The 16,974-nt window shown below is 39.5% G+C and overlaps 1 protein-coding gene across 2 annotated transcripts in view; it reads left to right on the top strand.

Moving 5' to 3' along the window:
- The first annotated feature begins 2,574 nt into the window (after positions 1–2,574).
- The window catches only part of SLC35F5 (solute carrier family 35 member F5), a 30,232-nt gene continuing 15,832 nt past the window's right edge, over positions 2,575–16,974 (top strand). Inside the window, exons 1-8 of one of the 2 annotated variants that reach the window (XM_039555018.1) lie at positions 2,575–2,634; positions 5,738–5,808; positions 7,406–7,484; positions 10,287–10,428; positions 11,457–11,600; positions 13,479–13,541; positions 14,707–14,788; positions 16,136–16,326. In XM_039555018.1, coding sequence (XP_039410952.1) covers positions 10,294–10,428; positions 11,457–11,600; positions 13,479–13,541; positions 14,707–14,788; positions 16,136–16,326 — 615 coding nt within the window. In that variant the 5' untranslated portion in view covers positions 2,575–2,634; positions 5,738–5,808; positions 7,406–7,484; positions 10,287–10,293. Of the gene's footprint in view, positions 2,635–3,272; positions 4,115–5,737; positions 5,809–7,405; positions 7,485–10,286; positions 10,429–11,456; positions 11,601–13,478; positions 13,542–14,706; positions 14,789–16,135; positions 16,327–16,974 lie in introns of those variants that run through there. The other variant, XM_010407120.4, reaches the window with a different exon arrangement.

Raw genomic sequence — 16,974 nt, 5'->3', positions numbered from 1 at the left:
AGAGTACTGGAGTCATAACTCTTTGGTTTTCTCTTCAGGTTTTGCTGCTGTTGAACTGAGTGGCCTTGGATAAACCATGTAAGTTTACTGAGTCTCTGTATAAATACTAAATAAAGATCTGCAAGACCCAAGAAAATTAGATGCTGTGAGATACACACGTGTTTTTGCAGTTACATTTTATATAATTTTCAGCTCCTCTGAATTTCACAGAATGCACCATTTCAAGAGGACTGCTATTTTCCTGAAGCTTTGGCTAAGAAATTCATTTAATGTCAAATCTCTTTTACAAAGTTGTAAAGTCAAAATTTCATGTAAAAGCACTATATTGCACATTTTGGCAATTTTGGCTGAAAGGCCAATAGTGATGGTGAGGCCAGGAGAACAACAAATCAATACAGCATTTATAATGTGTACTCAGAGTACATCAAAAAAGGACAGTTTGAACCAAGAGCATAATTCACTGCATGTCCTTGCGCCATTTATGCTATAATGCTTCAGGGTAGGGATTGTATCTTACAGCTTCTAACAACCAGTTTTATGGGGCATCAAACTTGTTGGACATCTCTTAGTGCTGCTATACGCAAATTAAAATACAGCTGTACTAAGAAATTCAGGCTCACAAAAAAGCCCAAACCAGTTTCAGACTAAAAGTTCTTAGAATTTGGGGGTTTTTTTTTAAGAAGTAACTTTTGTTTATCTACAGGAAATAACTCAAGCCCAACAGCAAAACTCACCCAGATTTATGATTATAAGACATCACATTTTTATGTGAGAGGGAATGGATATTTTCAATCACTAACTTGTAAGAAGGGTGAAATATAATATTTGATTTCAACAGTAAGTGTGAGTAGCATTTAAAATAATTTCACAGCTATATCACATGTATCACCTAATAACAATTAAACATCATTTACCTTTTTACTCGTGTATACATTGCTTACTCTTGTTTCCTAGCAGTTTTTGCTGTAAAATTTCCAAAATATGTAACAGTTAAATTTTGGAAAAAGCTTTATTTCTGTTAGCAGGTGAATACTGAATAATCTGCAAGATGTGACATACAACATTGGTTATCTTTAGGTTGGTATTGTGAGCTTAGTTCTTAAATATTAATCAACACTGACTACAGAGATTACTAACACAGACTGCAAAACCAAACCAAAGAAGACCAGAATCTGATTTTGCGATTTCATCTAAGCCTATAATAGTTCATTTTATTCAATATATTTGATAGACTTTGTCTAGTACTTCCTTTTGCAGCTTGTTAGTCACTAACTTATACATCTCAAAATTTTGATTTAATTTAGCTTGCATATCTACGCAATATCACTTTTTTATGGTCCTAAAAGAGTGTTGATAGCGAAGCAGACATCTATTCAAAAATTTAATTAGTTGCCACTACTTTCAGGTCCTGTGAGATTTTGTATCAGAGCGTGTAAAGATTATGGTAACTATGAAACTACGTTTCCACCACCTCACTGCATTTTAGGACGTTTCTCAAGGGTCTTGCTCACTTTGGTTTTTCTTCTTCCTTTTTTTTTTTTTTTTTTTTAACAGGCTGGTTTCAAGCTCCATCCCACTTCTGCATCTCTAGTTCTTCACACCGTGCTCTCTTCCTCTGCCGTTTCTGTTCCTCCATATTTTAGTTGGTTGTGGTTTTTTTTTTTTTGTTTGTTTTTTTGGGTTGGGTTTTTTTGTTTTGGTTTGGTTTGGTTTGGTTTTTTTTTGACTTGCTTGTCTTACAGTTTTGGACAAGCCCGTATAAATGCCCGTGTCTCCGGAGGAAGCCCTGCTCCATCAGAGCTGTACTACCCATTCCTTCGTTAGAGATGGTAAATCTCCTTGGAACAGCCGGTGCTTCTCCCGCTGCCAGCTCCGCTCCCAGGAGCCGCGGCGGGATAGCCCCGAATGATCCTGGGACCAGCAGGAGTCCGGGGTTGCCAGCCCGCTCTGGCTCTTCCCCGCGGTGGCTACGGAGCGGTGACTCCGCGCCCCGTTCCGCCGGTCAGGGCGGCACCCCCGGGCAGGACCCGGGAGCGAGTCCGGCGGCAGAGCGGGGCTTCCCGGCGGGACACGGAGCGGGCACCGGCAGCGCAGCCTTTGGCTGCAGACGGGACGGGCGTGGGGATGAGCACGAGGACGGGAACGGCATGGAGATGGGGGTGGGGGTGGTGATGGGAACGCTGCTAGGAATGGGGTCGGTGATGGCATTGGGGACGGGGATAGGGATGAGGATAGGGATGGTGGTGGGGACGCAGAAGGGGATGGGGACAGTGATGGGGACGGGGACGGGGATAGGGATGGGCATAGGGATGGTGATGATGACAGTGGTGGAGACAGGGATATGGATGGGGATGGAGACGGCGCTGGCGATGGGGACAGGGATGGGGACAGGGATGGGGACAGGGATGGGGACAGGGATGTCCCCCCGCCGCCTCTTCTGCCGCCCGGCGGGGGGCGGGTGGAAGGACAGGGGTGTGGAGCTGCTGGCCGAGCAGCTCGATGGGGCCGGCCCGCGGGCGGGGCGGGTGGGGCGGTCGCTCGCCGGCTCTGGGATGGATTGTGGGTGTCCGGCGCGGGCGGGCGGTGCCGCCGCCGGACGGAGCGCGGGGGGCGCCGGGCCCGGCGCGGTCTCAGGTACCGGGAGCGGGGCCGGGGCCGGGCGGGTCCTGCCGCCGCCAGGGGTGCCGCGGGCGAGAGGCCCCGCAGGGCTGAGCGGGGCCGGGCCTAGGAGGGAACTTTGTCCCTTCGCGCGGGCGGGGCGACTGTGCCCGCCCGGGCTGGGGGTGTGCGAGTGCCCCGTGTCCCGCCGCCCCTCGGCCCCGTCCGCCCCTGACAGCGGTGTGGGGAACGCGCTCTCCGCTCCACGCCTCGGGGGAAGTCCCCTGACCGGGCTGGGGGTGCGTGGAGGGGTTCCTCTCTCCCCAGAGCGAGCCTGTACCAGCCAATAGTGCGGGCAGGCGACCAGGGAAGTGATTGTGCCCCTGTGCTCGGCGCTGGTGAGGCCACGCCTCGAGTGCCGTGTCCTGTTCTGTGCACTCACTACAGGAAAGGCACTGGGCCACTGGAGCGTGGCCGGAGAAGGGCAGCGGAGCTGCTGAACGGTGTGGGGCACGAGTCCTATAAGCAGTGTCTGAGGGAGCTGAGGGAGTTTAGCCTGAAGAAAAGGAGGCTCTAGGGGGACCTTATCGCTCTCCACAACTCCCTGACAGGAGCCAGGTGGGGGTCGAGCTCTCAGGCAACAGTGACAGGACAAGAGGAGGCAGTGTTAGCTGCGCCAGGGGAGGTTCAGGTTGGACATTTGGAAGAATTTCTTTGCTGAAGGGATGATTAAATATTGGAATGGGTTGCCCAGGGTGGTGGTGAAGTTAGCATCCCTGGCGGTGTTTAAGGAAAGCCTGTGCCGTGGTCTGGTTGGCCGGGGTGGTGTTTGGTCATGGGTTATGTTCGATGATCTCAGAGCTCTTTTCCCACCTAATTGATTCAGTGATTCTGACCTGGCACCACTGTCCTGCCTCGCCGGGAGTCTGGGGGAGGGTCCATGTTTCCCCTGCTTGGGCTGCAGCTCCCTTTCCTCCTGCAGTTTCCATTTTTTTAGGTGCGAGTGCAGCACACTCATTTTTTACCCTCCAAGATCCCCAGGGCTTGAGCCATATATCTTTCTTCTTAGACATCCCCTTTTCCCTGAGTGCATTAAGGAGACTTACTCATTTCCTTCTCATTTCCTTTGTTCCTGCTACTTTTCCCCAAAGATATCTATCGTCAGGGAGGAGACCCCCATTCACTCTGAGTGCGGTGATTTTGCCGATTTCTACCTTGCCTGGAAGGCTCAGCTTTCAGCTGCCAGGGTGTCTCGCTGAAAGCTGCTGTGCTGGTTCTTATCAGGGATCTGTGTCTTTATATCCTGTGACAAAGCACGATATGTTTAGTCCTTGCACTAGACAAGATTAGATCTGCAGCATGTGAAATGGATGTCATTTGTAATCCTTAGCTGATGTTAAATGTGGAGCTACTGGTGGCTGACAGATTGCTCTGTACGTGGTGAAGCTTAGAGAGGCCTTGGCAGCTTGACATGGAGTTTTTTCTCCTAATGTTCCTGGACAAGAGTAACAAGGAGGTCAGTGTCTGTTCTGCTTGTCAACTTTCACTCTGCAGACCTGAAACTTGGGTGTTTCTAGCTCATTGCAGTCAGACTTCAAGTCCAGCAGGGTCACAGGCTTGGTGGGGGTGCTGTAGGAATTACTGAGAACTGTGCGCTTGCACAGGCTGGTGGCTGGTAAGGACTCTGAAGTATAAAAGAGATGAATACTCTGCGCTAGTTCTATATAGGAAAATTTGTTTGAAACGTTGCTTTATTAATTTTAAGTGCTGAATAGGAAACTTCAATTTCATTCATGAAAACATTCCAACATCCATGTCCTTTTTATTCCTTAGATACCCAGATCCAGCTGTGCCATGACAGTTTGATAGCATGACTGTTACATACCACCAGATTCCTAAAACATATCTTTATGTTAAGCTAAATTCTCCAAGTTTGGTAATAAAATTAACGTGTTTTCTGTGCAAACTTTGGTCTTGTGTAACTTCTTGTTTAGATGGGAACAGTGATCTCTACTTGCAAAACTCAGTACTGGCATGGAAAATTTGGTTGCTTTTTTGGATCTTTTGCTTCACTATGTTCTACAGATCCTACAGGAGACTTTCTTTGAGTAAAAATGACAGGGCTGTGGTGAATAAAATAATCTTGTTGCATAAGGCTCACGTTTCCATCTTTCCTGACCATTCTTGGCTTTGCTCTCGTCTCGTGGTACCCTTTGGAGGTTGAGTGGAGGTCAAAATTGTGTTAATCTTGCTTTAATGTATGCTTACAGATTTTGACATATAAATAGAAATCATTTTGCTTTCAGCTTTTTTCTTCTGGTTAAAGTGAAAGCAGTGTCTCTAAAAGCTATCCAATATGAAACAAGAGTCACCTGATGACAGAACATGTTAAAAGGGGGAGGAGGTTGTATCCCAGAACTTGTATTGTTGGAGCAGCTGGTATAACTGGAAAAACTAAACCCATTTATTTTGCTTGCAAGCCTTATCTTGATATGTTGTCTTTCAAATTGCACATGAAATCGTATTGAGTAAATACAAGGAAGAATTTCCAGTTGACTTGCACCATGGTCTGTGACTGAGCTGCTGTTCTGTGTCTTCTGTCATTCTTGTTACGTACTTTTTTTCTATTCCTTGGTGGTGGAGGGGAGAGACAAGCTATGTGTTTTCCTCGTAGAACAGTCAGAACAGCAATACTTTTGTTTTGCAATGATTTGGCAATTCTTTGGCCTATAATGTTCTTTTCCCTAATTGTCAGTGCAGTGAAATTTTGTGAATTTCATGTGATTTTCTCTTTTTGGGTGGAACTTTTAATGTGGAAATAATCTGCACAAAGAAACATTTGATGCTGTCCAAATAGGAATGCACATGAAGTATCAATGTTGCAGTTATATCTCCTGCCCTCAGAAGCTGCCTGTTGCATGTTAAGAACAGCAGGGTTGGACAGGCTGCTGGGCCTGTTGGCTTTAGTGCAGTCAGCTGTGTGAGCATGCACTGTAGACCACAAAGAGGGAGACCACTTCTTATATCTTTTTATCATAAATTACAGTGGTGACTCTTCTTACATGATCTAGGGTACTGCAACATTTTAAAATCAAAGTACAGTGTCACGACAAGAAAATTTTTAATGTTTATTTTTCAGAAGATCTTCATGTAACTGGCTGGAAAATGGTTCTACAAGATGACAGCACCAACTCTAAGACTGTTGGAATGGTAAATAAATTTTAGAGACTTTAAAAGGTCTCTGTGCTATTTGCTGAAAATTATAATGATATTAAGAAATGCCTTTTAATGAATATTCCTTTAAATGTCAGATTTGAGTTGCTGTGTTTAAAGTTACACCATGTGGAAAGCATATTTCTTTCCTCATAATGGAAACAAAAGGCAAACATGCTGAAGTTTCTGCTCTCTTAATAGAGTAGAATAAGGTATTTACTTTTAAACCATCATTCCTATTTCAGCCTCTCTGTCTTCTGGTGACTTAAATTTATAATAATTTTGTGCACTTGAGAAATTAAATGTTTTGTAAGGGTCAAGCCCTACAATAATAATGCCAAGGTTGTGGCTTCAATCCCTGGGCCATTCACTTAGGAGTTGGACTTTAGCATCCTTGTAGGCCCCTTCCAACTCACAATGTTCTGTGACTTACTGCCTTGGTATTCAGGGTCTACACTGAGCATTGGCTTTGTAGAGTAGAAGTTAGGTAATCACATACTTGTGTCTTAGAAAATGTGTCTTCCAGTTTGTTTGTGTGTTTGTTTTAAGCAGTTATGGCCATTTGGTAAACTGTGGAAAAGGTTTGAACTTGCTGTGTGTAAATGTTGAGTTCAGTGGGGGCTGAACTGCAGGCTTGTAGGGCCTATCCTTATGGGCTGCCTCTTAACCTCATAGGTGAAAAGCATGAATTTAGCTATTGCCCCATGTTAACAGTTTACAAACTCTCAGCCGTGCTTGACAGGTGATTAAGAGCAAGATATTGGGTAAGTATTTAGTTCTGCCCTTGCTGCTACTTCTGTTTGGGACACTAATTTGAGACTCATTAGCATAGTGTGTGACTCCTGTTGATTCAGGATATCCCTAAAACAGAGTTTAGAAACATTTCACATGAATAATAGTAATAATAATAATAAAAATTCCAGCACTTCCAGGCAATAAAACTTATGGCTCTATTTTGTATAATGTTTCTTTTCCTATATAACACTTTTAAAGTGAATTTTATTGAATGTGTCTATATGATCTGAGTTTAAAAATTAAAAAAAAAAGTTTCAGGTAAGGTGGTGTTTTGTTTTAATACAGTAATAATGCTGTATCCATTTTAGGAGTGATACTGGGCTTCCCCAAGACATAACATGGAGGTGCCTTATCTTTCTAGATTATTTTAAGACCAACAAGCCAATATGTTCTTCCATTACCTTTCTAGTTCTAATGTTTAAATACTTTGCTTAGGAATGTACACTTAATAAATAGTGCCTTTCTGTGCATAGCTTAAAAAATCAGAACTTAACATCATCAGGTTCTTGTTCCTCATGTAGATCTCTTATAGACAATTTATAAGGAAGGGATCATGTTCTTTGTAATATCAAAAGTAGTAAAGGATCATGTTTTCTTGCATTTCAGGGCTGTCTTGTTGGCATTTTTTATGCAGACTGATTCTTAAGATTCTAGATCTGTATGTCCCCAACACTTAGGACTTGAGCTGCAGAAGACGCTTGTGGAACTTGAAATTTTAGACAGTATTTTGCACAGATAAATGCTTAATATACCTATGCACGTGTTTCACACTGCTTTTTTTTTGTTTGTTTTTTTTTAGGAGGCTGTCTTCACTTTGACATGAAGTGTGAAGTTTGTTAGTCACCACTTTTGTTTCTTTTTTACAGTTATTGTGGAAGGTAATATGAGAAAAGTAAATACTCTTTTGTGTTCATTTCTATAATGAACATAAAAGTAGGGAATTGTATTTCATTGCAAGTTCACGAGTACTGTTAGTAAGTGGGGATAATGTGTCTGTTTAAAACTTTCCAAAATAGTAGTTTCAATCTGTCTTTGCATTTTGTGTGATGTTTTACTGGGTTTTAATTCTGTCCTAAAACTTAGTATTCAGGTTTCAGTAGGCTTTTGGATTTCTGCAGAATGTTGTAGGCATTTTAGTATTGCTGCTTTGCAACTTTTTTAGTCAGCTATTAGCTTGAAGGTGATGGTGCTGCACTTTGTAGTTACCCTTTCTTGTTAAGCTTTTTGCCTTGTTAGGGAAGGATTGAGCAAAGCACTATATTAGGCACACAGAATTGTTAAACAGATACTTGGTAGTCAGATGAGAAAGTAATAGCTGCTCTTATTGTAACATATAAAAAATTTCAACTTCAAGGCATAATTATGGGCTCTTTATTTAGAATTTTAACATCTACTTATCAAAGGTACAGAAGAAATGGTGTAAAATGTACACAGACTGTGAATAACTTTATGTGTAACTTCTTATCTAAGAAGTGGTGGATAGTCTGTCATCCTTTACTTTGCTCCCATTGAGGGATTTTAAAGCAAGGGATTTGTTCAAGCCTAATACAGACAAGCTGAGTACAAGATTAAGCAGCTGCAGAATGTGAATGTTGTCTGTGCACGATCTCTGTTCACAGAGTGTGCTTTGAAGCAGCTTGTGGTGAGAACAGCAGAGCTGTAGGTGTGAGGGAGCCTCTGATGTGGAGATGTCCAGTTGATTGGGCTGCTGCCTTTCCCTCCTGTCTCCCCAGCTACCTCTCCCCTCCTGCCTGCAGCACAGAACTGGTGGAAGGCTGCAGTGCTTTCATTTCTAGGATACTTTCCCACTGTCCATGTTTTGTGCTGTAGCCTGACAGGAATGAGATTTCTTCCTTCCAGTTTGTTTGGAGCTCTTCTATGCCCAGCTTCCATGTTAGCTGCATCTTATGCAAACACAAGAGCAATTTTTAGGCTGTATATAATATAACTTCATGTAATGGCTTGTAGGCTATTAGTCATAATAAAATGAAGGCAGAGTTTGTAGAGTATAATACATAGTATCTGTTAAACCAATTAATAAAAACTGAAAAAACCTTTATAAGCTTTATGTTAATTTATTTGAGTTTAAGATAATATACTTATTTGTTCTCTCTTTGAGAACAAATGTTTTCTCCTTTATTCTGTATCAAGTAAAAACTGTAATTCCTTGCTGAGTCTTTCATAATTTTGCCCCTCCATACTTACAGATTTCTGCTTTCTTTTGTCAGTCCCACCATTTTATCAGAAAAGCAGAGTAATTATCCAGAACTGATGCCCACACATGGAATATATCAGCATAGATCTAGTGGTATAATTATACTTCAGGAACTCTGCCTGTTCATTTTTCTTTTGAAAGAAGCCCTTTAAGAAATGGAGGAAAAAGTGTCAAGATTTGAACATGGCAGAGACTGCATAGAAATATGAGTCAAAGCAGGAAACAGTGCTGTGATCTCCAAGCACTTGTGCATATCTGGGCATTTAAATCATTAATCGGAAGAACAGGCTACTCTGGGAAAAAGAAATGTACCTTCCTCACTCACTGAGAGCATTGTTGCACTGTCTCTTTCATTAATAATGAGAAGAAATGTAAATAATGAGAAGAAAGCAAGTATTTGTATGTTCACACGTGGAAAAAACAAAGTTCAATTTAAATTTGCCAAAACATATTAGCAAATCAGATGACCTCTATTTACTGTGAAAGTCAGAAGCTGGTCTGTAAAGGTGGCTTGGATTGCAGTTCTTTGAGCAGTTCTCTCAGAGGTAGTGTTTGAGTTTGTGGTATGCTATGCCATCTGTAGTTATTGAACTCTTGATAAATTGGTTCTTAAAATATAGACATAAATAAGCTAATGTCAATCATAGAAATAACACATACATGTCTTACTGACATTCATTAGAGAGTTTGTAAAGGATTCTGGTACAAGTAGAGCAGTGAATGAGTCATCAGTCTCTGTCACTTGAGTTTGAAGCTTTTTAGTAATATAATTGAAACTTTTCCTAAATTTAGGCCATCCAATGGGCAGCTGTAAAGCTGTGTCACAAATCTGAATTCCCTTGTAGTAACATTAGTGGATTTTTGATAGATTTTCCCTTGAATTGGTTCACGCCTGTATTTCATGAATTGCCAAATAACTGTATGATTGTTTTTTAATTCAACTGCATGTGTAGTCTGCTTTTTAAAGTTTACAATTATTCTTTTTTTTTTGCTTGAATCACCTCTTGTTATAAGGGTTTATGATTTACCCAAATGTTTTCCTATGTCTTCAGAAATGTTTGTTGAATGCCTCTAAGTTTAAACGCATTTCTGACATTTGTCACAACACATCAATCTAATTTATACTGTCAGGTATCTGAATTTACCAAAATATAGTGGTTTCAAATTTTGCAGAACTTGCAGCACAAATTCCAAAAAGGCATTGTGTTTTACCTACTTTTGCTTATTTCAGTGCTAAAGCAGTTGATAAATTGTTGCAAAGTCAAGATTTATTTTCTAATTGTCCCTAATATCTCTGAAAATTTCCTGCCAGATCTGTCAAAGATCTGCTTTTTAACAAGCAGGCCTATGTGTGTCCTTGCATGTTAAGTCCTGTTTATATATATGAAACAGTTGCCCCCACTGCTTATTTTTTTGTGTGTCACTGTAATCTTCTGTGTTTTATTTCTGTGTCTCTTTTGCCCAGGTTCCAAATGGTGTGGGTTTTTATCATGAACCGGATGAGCTCCCAGAGCAGTTCGTCCACTCAGCGCAGGCGAATGGCTCTAGGAATTGTCATTCTCCTCCTGGTTGACGTGATCTGGGTGGCCTCTTCAGAACTCACTTCTGTAAGTGTTGTTCGACATCTTAAAGGGAAAATAAAAGAGAAGGATGCAACAGAAACATGGTTATCAAGCACTCAGTGTTTCACCAGCCTGAATCCACTTAAAGTTACAGATAAGCTCAACTCAGTGCCTGTTTCTTTTGAGACTGAAGGTGTTACTGATGACTTTAAAGAGCATAAGCTCATAACTATGTACTGTAGTCAGGGAGTTCATTTTGTTTATTGCCATATTGATTAAAATAATGCCCTTATGGTTCCCAAAAAATAGTAAATGAGCTGTAACATGGAAGACTGAGTGATGTGGTGCATTATAGTTCAAAACATCCTGAAGTCCAGGATGAAAGGACTTAGGTCATGGAGTTTAAGCCCTGTAATTGCATTTAGTTCATATATTCACCATATTGAAACTGTTGTGGTGTTTATTTCATACTAAGTTTTAGAACTTAAAACAGAGCTTTAGCAATGGAAATAGAATTTTTAGCAAATTCTTAAATTCAGTTTTCTGAACTGTCATCAAGGCATGTTCTATATCAGTTTTGAAACTAAGCACATACAAGTGTTTGTGCTTATCATGTGATATTAATAAAACATTTTTTGCAATAAGCTGGTGGAGTCACTTCTGAGACCTAAATGTTATTTAGCCAAAGTAATCTTCTCTAATTTATGATTAAAGTTATTGCTTATAAAAGTGGTCTTTAATTTAGAATATATTTGTATGTAAATGTATTTTCATTGCTACATTACAGTAGCATATAAATATGTTGCTTGGTGAGATGCCAGTAATAAGTAGCTTTCCTCCTGTGGCATTGTATCTTGCAAAAAGGCTTCTTTTTGTTGGCACCAGAGATAGTTTGGGAGAGGGTTCCCTAGAACAGGTAGGGCCAGTTGGTTCCTTTGGTCATCCATGTCAGTACTCACAGCTCTGTTATTTTGGGAACCAGACTGGACTATATACTTAACACCTGTTCATTCATTTTGTGAATTCTTACCTATTTGGTAATTTTGGATACTGCAATTATTTTCTTTCCACAGTATGTTTTTACAAGGTACAACAAACCCTTTTTCAGTACATTTGCAAAAACATCCATGTTTGTTCTATACCTCTTGGGATTTATTGTTTGGAAACCATGGAGGCAGCAGTGCACTCGTGGGTTTCGTGGAAGGCATGCAGCTTTTGTAAGTATTATAACTCTATAGATGCTGTGATATTTGTTTAAGTTTTTACAGAATAAAACCCCTTAAAACAGACCCTAGAGAAGAGCAGAGTTTATGTATTTGAGGTATAAACTGAGTCATGGCACAGGAAGACATAGCAGCTGTAACAGTTGTCATGTGAAAGGATGAGGCAAGAGAAAGCAGCATGAGATGTGTCAGGAGTTGTAAGAAATGCTCTGCTGGGCCAGACCATTGGCCCAAGCAGCCTGGTATTGTATCCTGGGCAGTTACAGGGGATGGTTCCTCTTAACAAGAGCTTGTGAACCCCACCGCTGTTGGCTCTTGGTTCCCTTTACCTCCCCCAACATCTGTAACCAATGGAGTCAGAACTTGGACTTTGTAATTGATTTTTAGCACTGACTTTTTTAGTCTCTGGCACAACTGTTTCCTAACTGTTTTGAGGGGTTTAAAGTTACATTTAGTAAGGGTGGTAGAATTATGTTTTTGTTACTGTTAATACTGTTTTTTATAGCTTTTGTGCATGAGTGACCTTCTGATGCCCATTCCAGAGTTAGGCATAGTTTGTGCTAGAACGTAAAATTATTGTTATATGGCAGAAATACTGGGTTTTTTTCCAAGAGATGCTGGGAAGAGCAGTTGTTCTGTGCCAGTGTTTCAAAATGCTGAACAGCAGCACTCAGGAAGCAGTAAGGCATTTGGCCTGATACTAATCTCACATTAAAAGAACAGAAAATGTAATCCAAGAACATGCTGTTAATCAACATGTCTTTATAGAAAATAGCTTGTGTGAAAGGACCTGATTTCAGATTTTCTGGATATGTTAGACTTCACTGATAGTGACAGTTGTAGGCATAACATATTTAAAGTGTTACATGACTTTTATACAAATTACTTTTATTAAAAAAAGACAAAACACAACAACTAAAAAAATTTCTTTCTTTTAAATTCTTGAGTTAAACACATAGAGCATTTAGAGTTAGCTGATATCTTGATATAATATTTGTTGAATGAGCTTTTAATACCAAGTGTCTGTGCCTAATATAGCACGTTAGACTTGACGTTCAGAATCATCACAAGATAATTTGGCAATAAACAGAACTTAGTTTCTTTGCTGACAGTAATGAAATATGAACTGGAATGCAATGAGTAAGAATGCCCAGTCTGTCACATGTTGTATGTGGTACTCATGACACTGCTACTGGAATGCCATTATTTTTCCTTTTCAAAAGAACAGTGCAGACAGGACTGTAATGTGCAGTTAGAAGTTTCCTTCCCCTCAAGGGATGTAGTTTAATATTCAACTCTATAATTATTGCAAGCACCTTTAAAATGTCTTGTGTTTATTAATCTGGAAAACATGTCCATTTATATGGTTTTATTTTAATGATTGCTTGGATAAACACATCTTATTTTTAAGTTCTCTTCCACATTAGAGGCTTTAATAGATTTGCTACCATCATGGTAGAACAGCAAGCTGCAGCTCAGGAAATAGGGGTTTGGTAAGGTGCAGAAAGGAAGAGGGAGAGGAATTTTGCCTCAATAAAATGAAGAAAGAAGCAGCTTGTTAACAGTTGCACGATAATTTAGTGGAGAATGTGTCCCTAAGACTGAATTTTGCAGGTTTTCTGTATCTAAGAGTCTCATTCTGCATTCATACCTGGGTAGTTGAATTCAGTGGGGTTCTTCAAGAGGTACAAGAAAGTACTGAAATTATTTACTGAACTTGTAAGCCCTCTTGGTATTGGGGAGAAGGGCTGAGGGGAGAGAGGGAATTGTGACAGAATTATGGAAAAAGTAATAAAAATCTTACTCTTCAAAAATTTCAGTTACTAATAACTTTGCCTTGGTAGTTTATTACATTAAAATTTCTGTAATTAGTTTGCAGATGCTGAAGGTTATTTTGCTGCTTGTACAACAGACACCACTGTAAACAGTTCTCTGGTAAGTGCCCTAATTTATGAAGGTCAATGTTTTTGTCATTTACAATAACATGGCACAATCATCCTGACTTACTGTTTATAAAATATGGCAGTCTTAAATGTATTAGTTTTTGGCAAAGGGGATTGCTAACTTATATGCTTATATGTTACTAATAAGTACTGCACATAATAGTATTGCTAATTATAAGAAATATGGATTCTCAGCTCAATAAAGCACTTACTTGAATGTTTCTGTAGTCATTTGTCAAAGAAATACTGTCTTGCACGAAGGAAACCTTTACATATTCAATTCAATACCATCTCTAATAGAGCGGGGGGAACAACTGAGTATTGGCAAATTACTGTATGGATATTTTATACAGAATTACTTGAAGAGACTTTTTTTCAGATGCATTCTTCATTTAATTTTTAGGGGATTTTCAATTTTATCTCTCTGTGCTTAAGAATAAAATCTTGTTAGCCTGCTCAATTCATTAAGTTGATGTGACTCTAGAAGCCTGGGCAATTTTGTGTTAATTTAAACATCCACCAAAATTCTAGTCCTAAACAAGCCTAATGTAAATCCAACTACCAGATCTTTTTCATTACTTCACTCTTACAGTTAATTAATTTAATCTAAACAAGCACCTTAAAAGTTGTCTTGTTAGCAGAAGTTTTAATTGCTTGAAATACTTCTAAGTGCTTTATGTATTGTACATGTTTCCCAAAGTTTTTTGATGTTTAGATCTAGGGAAGAAAATGAGGGCTTTTAGGCTCATGGGGAGAAAATGAGTGCATTAATTTTTGTATACATGTTCTATATTTCATGTTTCTAGTTTATAATTTGGACAGAAGCTATAGTTTTATTGAAATATCTGTGATATTGATCACTTACTTTGTAATTTTAAATCAGTAGGTGTGAATTTTCTGGCCATAAGTTTTGTATTCATGAGGATACATGCAAAAGAGCACAGTTCTCTTTTAGTACTGTGTTTTCCCAATATGTCTAATATGCTCTATACTTTATACATGGGTTTTGACAAGTCTATATGCAGAACCACTTTAAGTTTGATTCTCTTACTATTCACCAATCTTTATTTAGTTTTCTAATTCGCTAAATAAGTTCTACTGCTTGTAATTTAAATACCCTGCTTAACTGTATTTTTACTTATACTGATTCATTGCAGAGTGAACCTTTATATGTTCCTGTAAAGTTTCATGATTTGCCAACTGAAAAAAATGGCAGTAATAGTAGTGATGCAGAGAAAAGTGAGTAAAGACTTTTGGAATGCTGTAATGTTAGTTCTTTGGTGAAGGAGTTACTTTTCTCTTTGTTTAGTGTAACTGCTGTCATGTTGCAGGTCTTGCTTCCCCTTCCCCCCCACCCCCTTTTTTTTTTTTTTTTTTTTTTTTCTTTTTTCGCCTTTCTAAAAATCTCTTCTTGCATGAATTGCAGTCTCATGTATTTACTTTCAGGTAGAGAAAACATAGGCCTGTCGTTCAGTTTACCTTTCTTGGTCACTACAGATGCAGCCTATGTTTATCTCAAGGGACCAACTGGGTTCAGTACTTGTGATTCTTTCCTTCTGGGCTTGTAAGACCAGCAGCAGTGAGTCAGCCTCTGGAAAAACAAGCTATTGTCCTTTTTAGAGCAGGAGCAAAGCAGTCAAAGTAAGAATTTTAACAGTCTATGTGCGTTCTGGTTTTATTTAAGCCTCACTATCTTGTGATAGTACCTGAACAGGCCTAACTGTCCTAGACAATTGTAGAAAGGTTGGCTTCAAAACATCCAGTTAGCCAGTCCTCAGCAAAAGAGTCCCAGCTTATCAAAGCGAAAGTCTCTTAATTTCTACATGGCACACGTTAAGAACCAGTTTGGTAGACTTTGCTTCCTGTGGCAACATGCACCAATCATTTCAGAATTGTTCCAGCTGCAGCTTTCCCGTTACCTTTTTTTAGGAAATTAGGTATTGTTTCATATTGATCTAGGCTAATATTTACCTGTAGTGTGTAGTGTAATGTTTTCTTTACAGAGGGAGCTAATGATACTAAAATAACTATAAATAAAACATGATCCTAGTTTGCAAGATTAGCTAGAGGGTGGCTTTCAAAAGGGCAAGTGACTTTATGGTCTCTGCTAAGCTTTGAGGTCTGTTGGACTTTAATCTTCTGAATGAAACATTGTCCTTGCAGTTAGGTACAGTTGTGTGCAGGTTTTGGCTGTTTGGCTGTTAGACATTTAAAGAAAATGTTTGTCAATATGGAATAATTCCTGTCTAAAAATATGTTGTTACCTTTTGTTGATATTTTTGACAGGGAGCAGGGGTGATGCTTTTCAGTGAGGTTTTTGTGGATGGATAACTTACTGATTGAAAACAGTAATTAATTGTGCTTTGTCTTATTATTGGCCTCCTGAATAGCAAAATATTAGTTTAATAAATCATGATGGCATGTCTTCTACTTGGATAAAAACCTGTTATTTGTGCAGTATTGTAATTAATGGTGTGTTGCAACGTCATAGTTTTATTTGCATATTGTGTTGGCTCAAAAAGTTTAATGATAATACGAATCTTTTTTCTTTTTTTCTTTTTTTTTTCTTTTTTTCCTCCTTTCAAGCACCCAAAAAGCCTCGTGTGAGGTTCAGTAACATCATGGAGATCAGGCAGCTCCCATCAAGCCACGCTTTGGAAGCAAAGCTGTCCCGCATGTCGTATCCAACAGTGAAGGAGCAGGAATCAATCTTAAAAACTGTAGGAAAACTCACTGCAAGCCAAGTAGCAAAAATCAGCTTTTTCTTTTGCTTTGTGGTATGTGCTCCATTCTTTCAGAAAACTTCAGTTTAGATGCATTTAAAACTTGTATAATAATAATGAAAAAGTATTGAGATGACTTGTATTCTTTGATTCTTATTTTATAAATGTACTATAAGAAGTAAAACTTTCCTTGTGCTGGACATGCATGTGCAAGATTTAATTATGAATCCATTGGTAGATGCTGTTGCTGCATCATGCCTCAGTTGTGAGGGGAGAGAGAAAGATAACAGTGGCAGGATTTTTGAGACAGAAAAATATAGAGGGCATATCAGTGATACCTTTTCCAGAGGCAGCTTCACTAGTACTGCCAAGTGTGTTCTCTGTAATGTGGCTCACGACAGCTTTTCCTCAGGAAGTAGAGCACTTTAAACATTATTGTTATTGTTATTATTATCATCAATAATAATAATAATACCACTGATGCATGTGCCAGAAAATAGAGTTGTAATTTTTCCTAGGGTAGTGTCCTCATGTCCAAAACAAATCTTGTTTATTCTGTTCAAGGACACTACTGGCATGTACATGTATTATTTCTTGGACTTTAGTCTTATGTGGAAATATTCATAGAGAGTGGTTACTTCCCTTAGAATATATCTGAGATCGTATTAATGAGATCTCAATCAAGAAGTGAGAAAATGCTTG

The sequence above is a fragment of the Corvus cornix genome, chromosome 7 (genome assembly GCF_000738735.6).
Source record: "Corvus cornix cornix isolate S_Up_H32 chromosome 7, ASM73873v5, whole genome shotgun sequence".
NCBI classification, from domain to species: Eukaryota; Metazoa; Chordata; class Aves; order Passeriformes; family Corvidae; genus Corvus; species Corvus cornix.
This window is presented reverse-complemented; position numbering and strand designations above follow the sequence as displayed.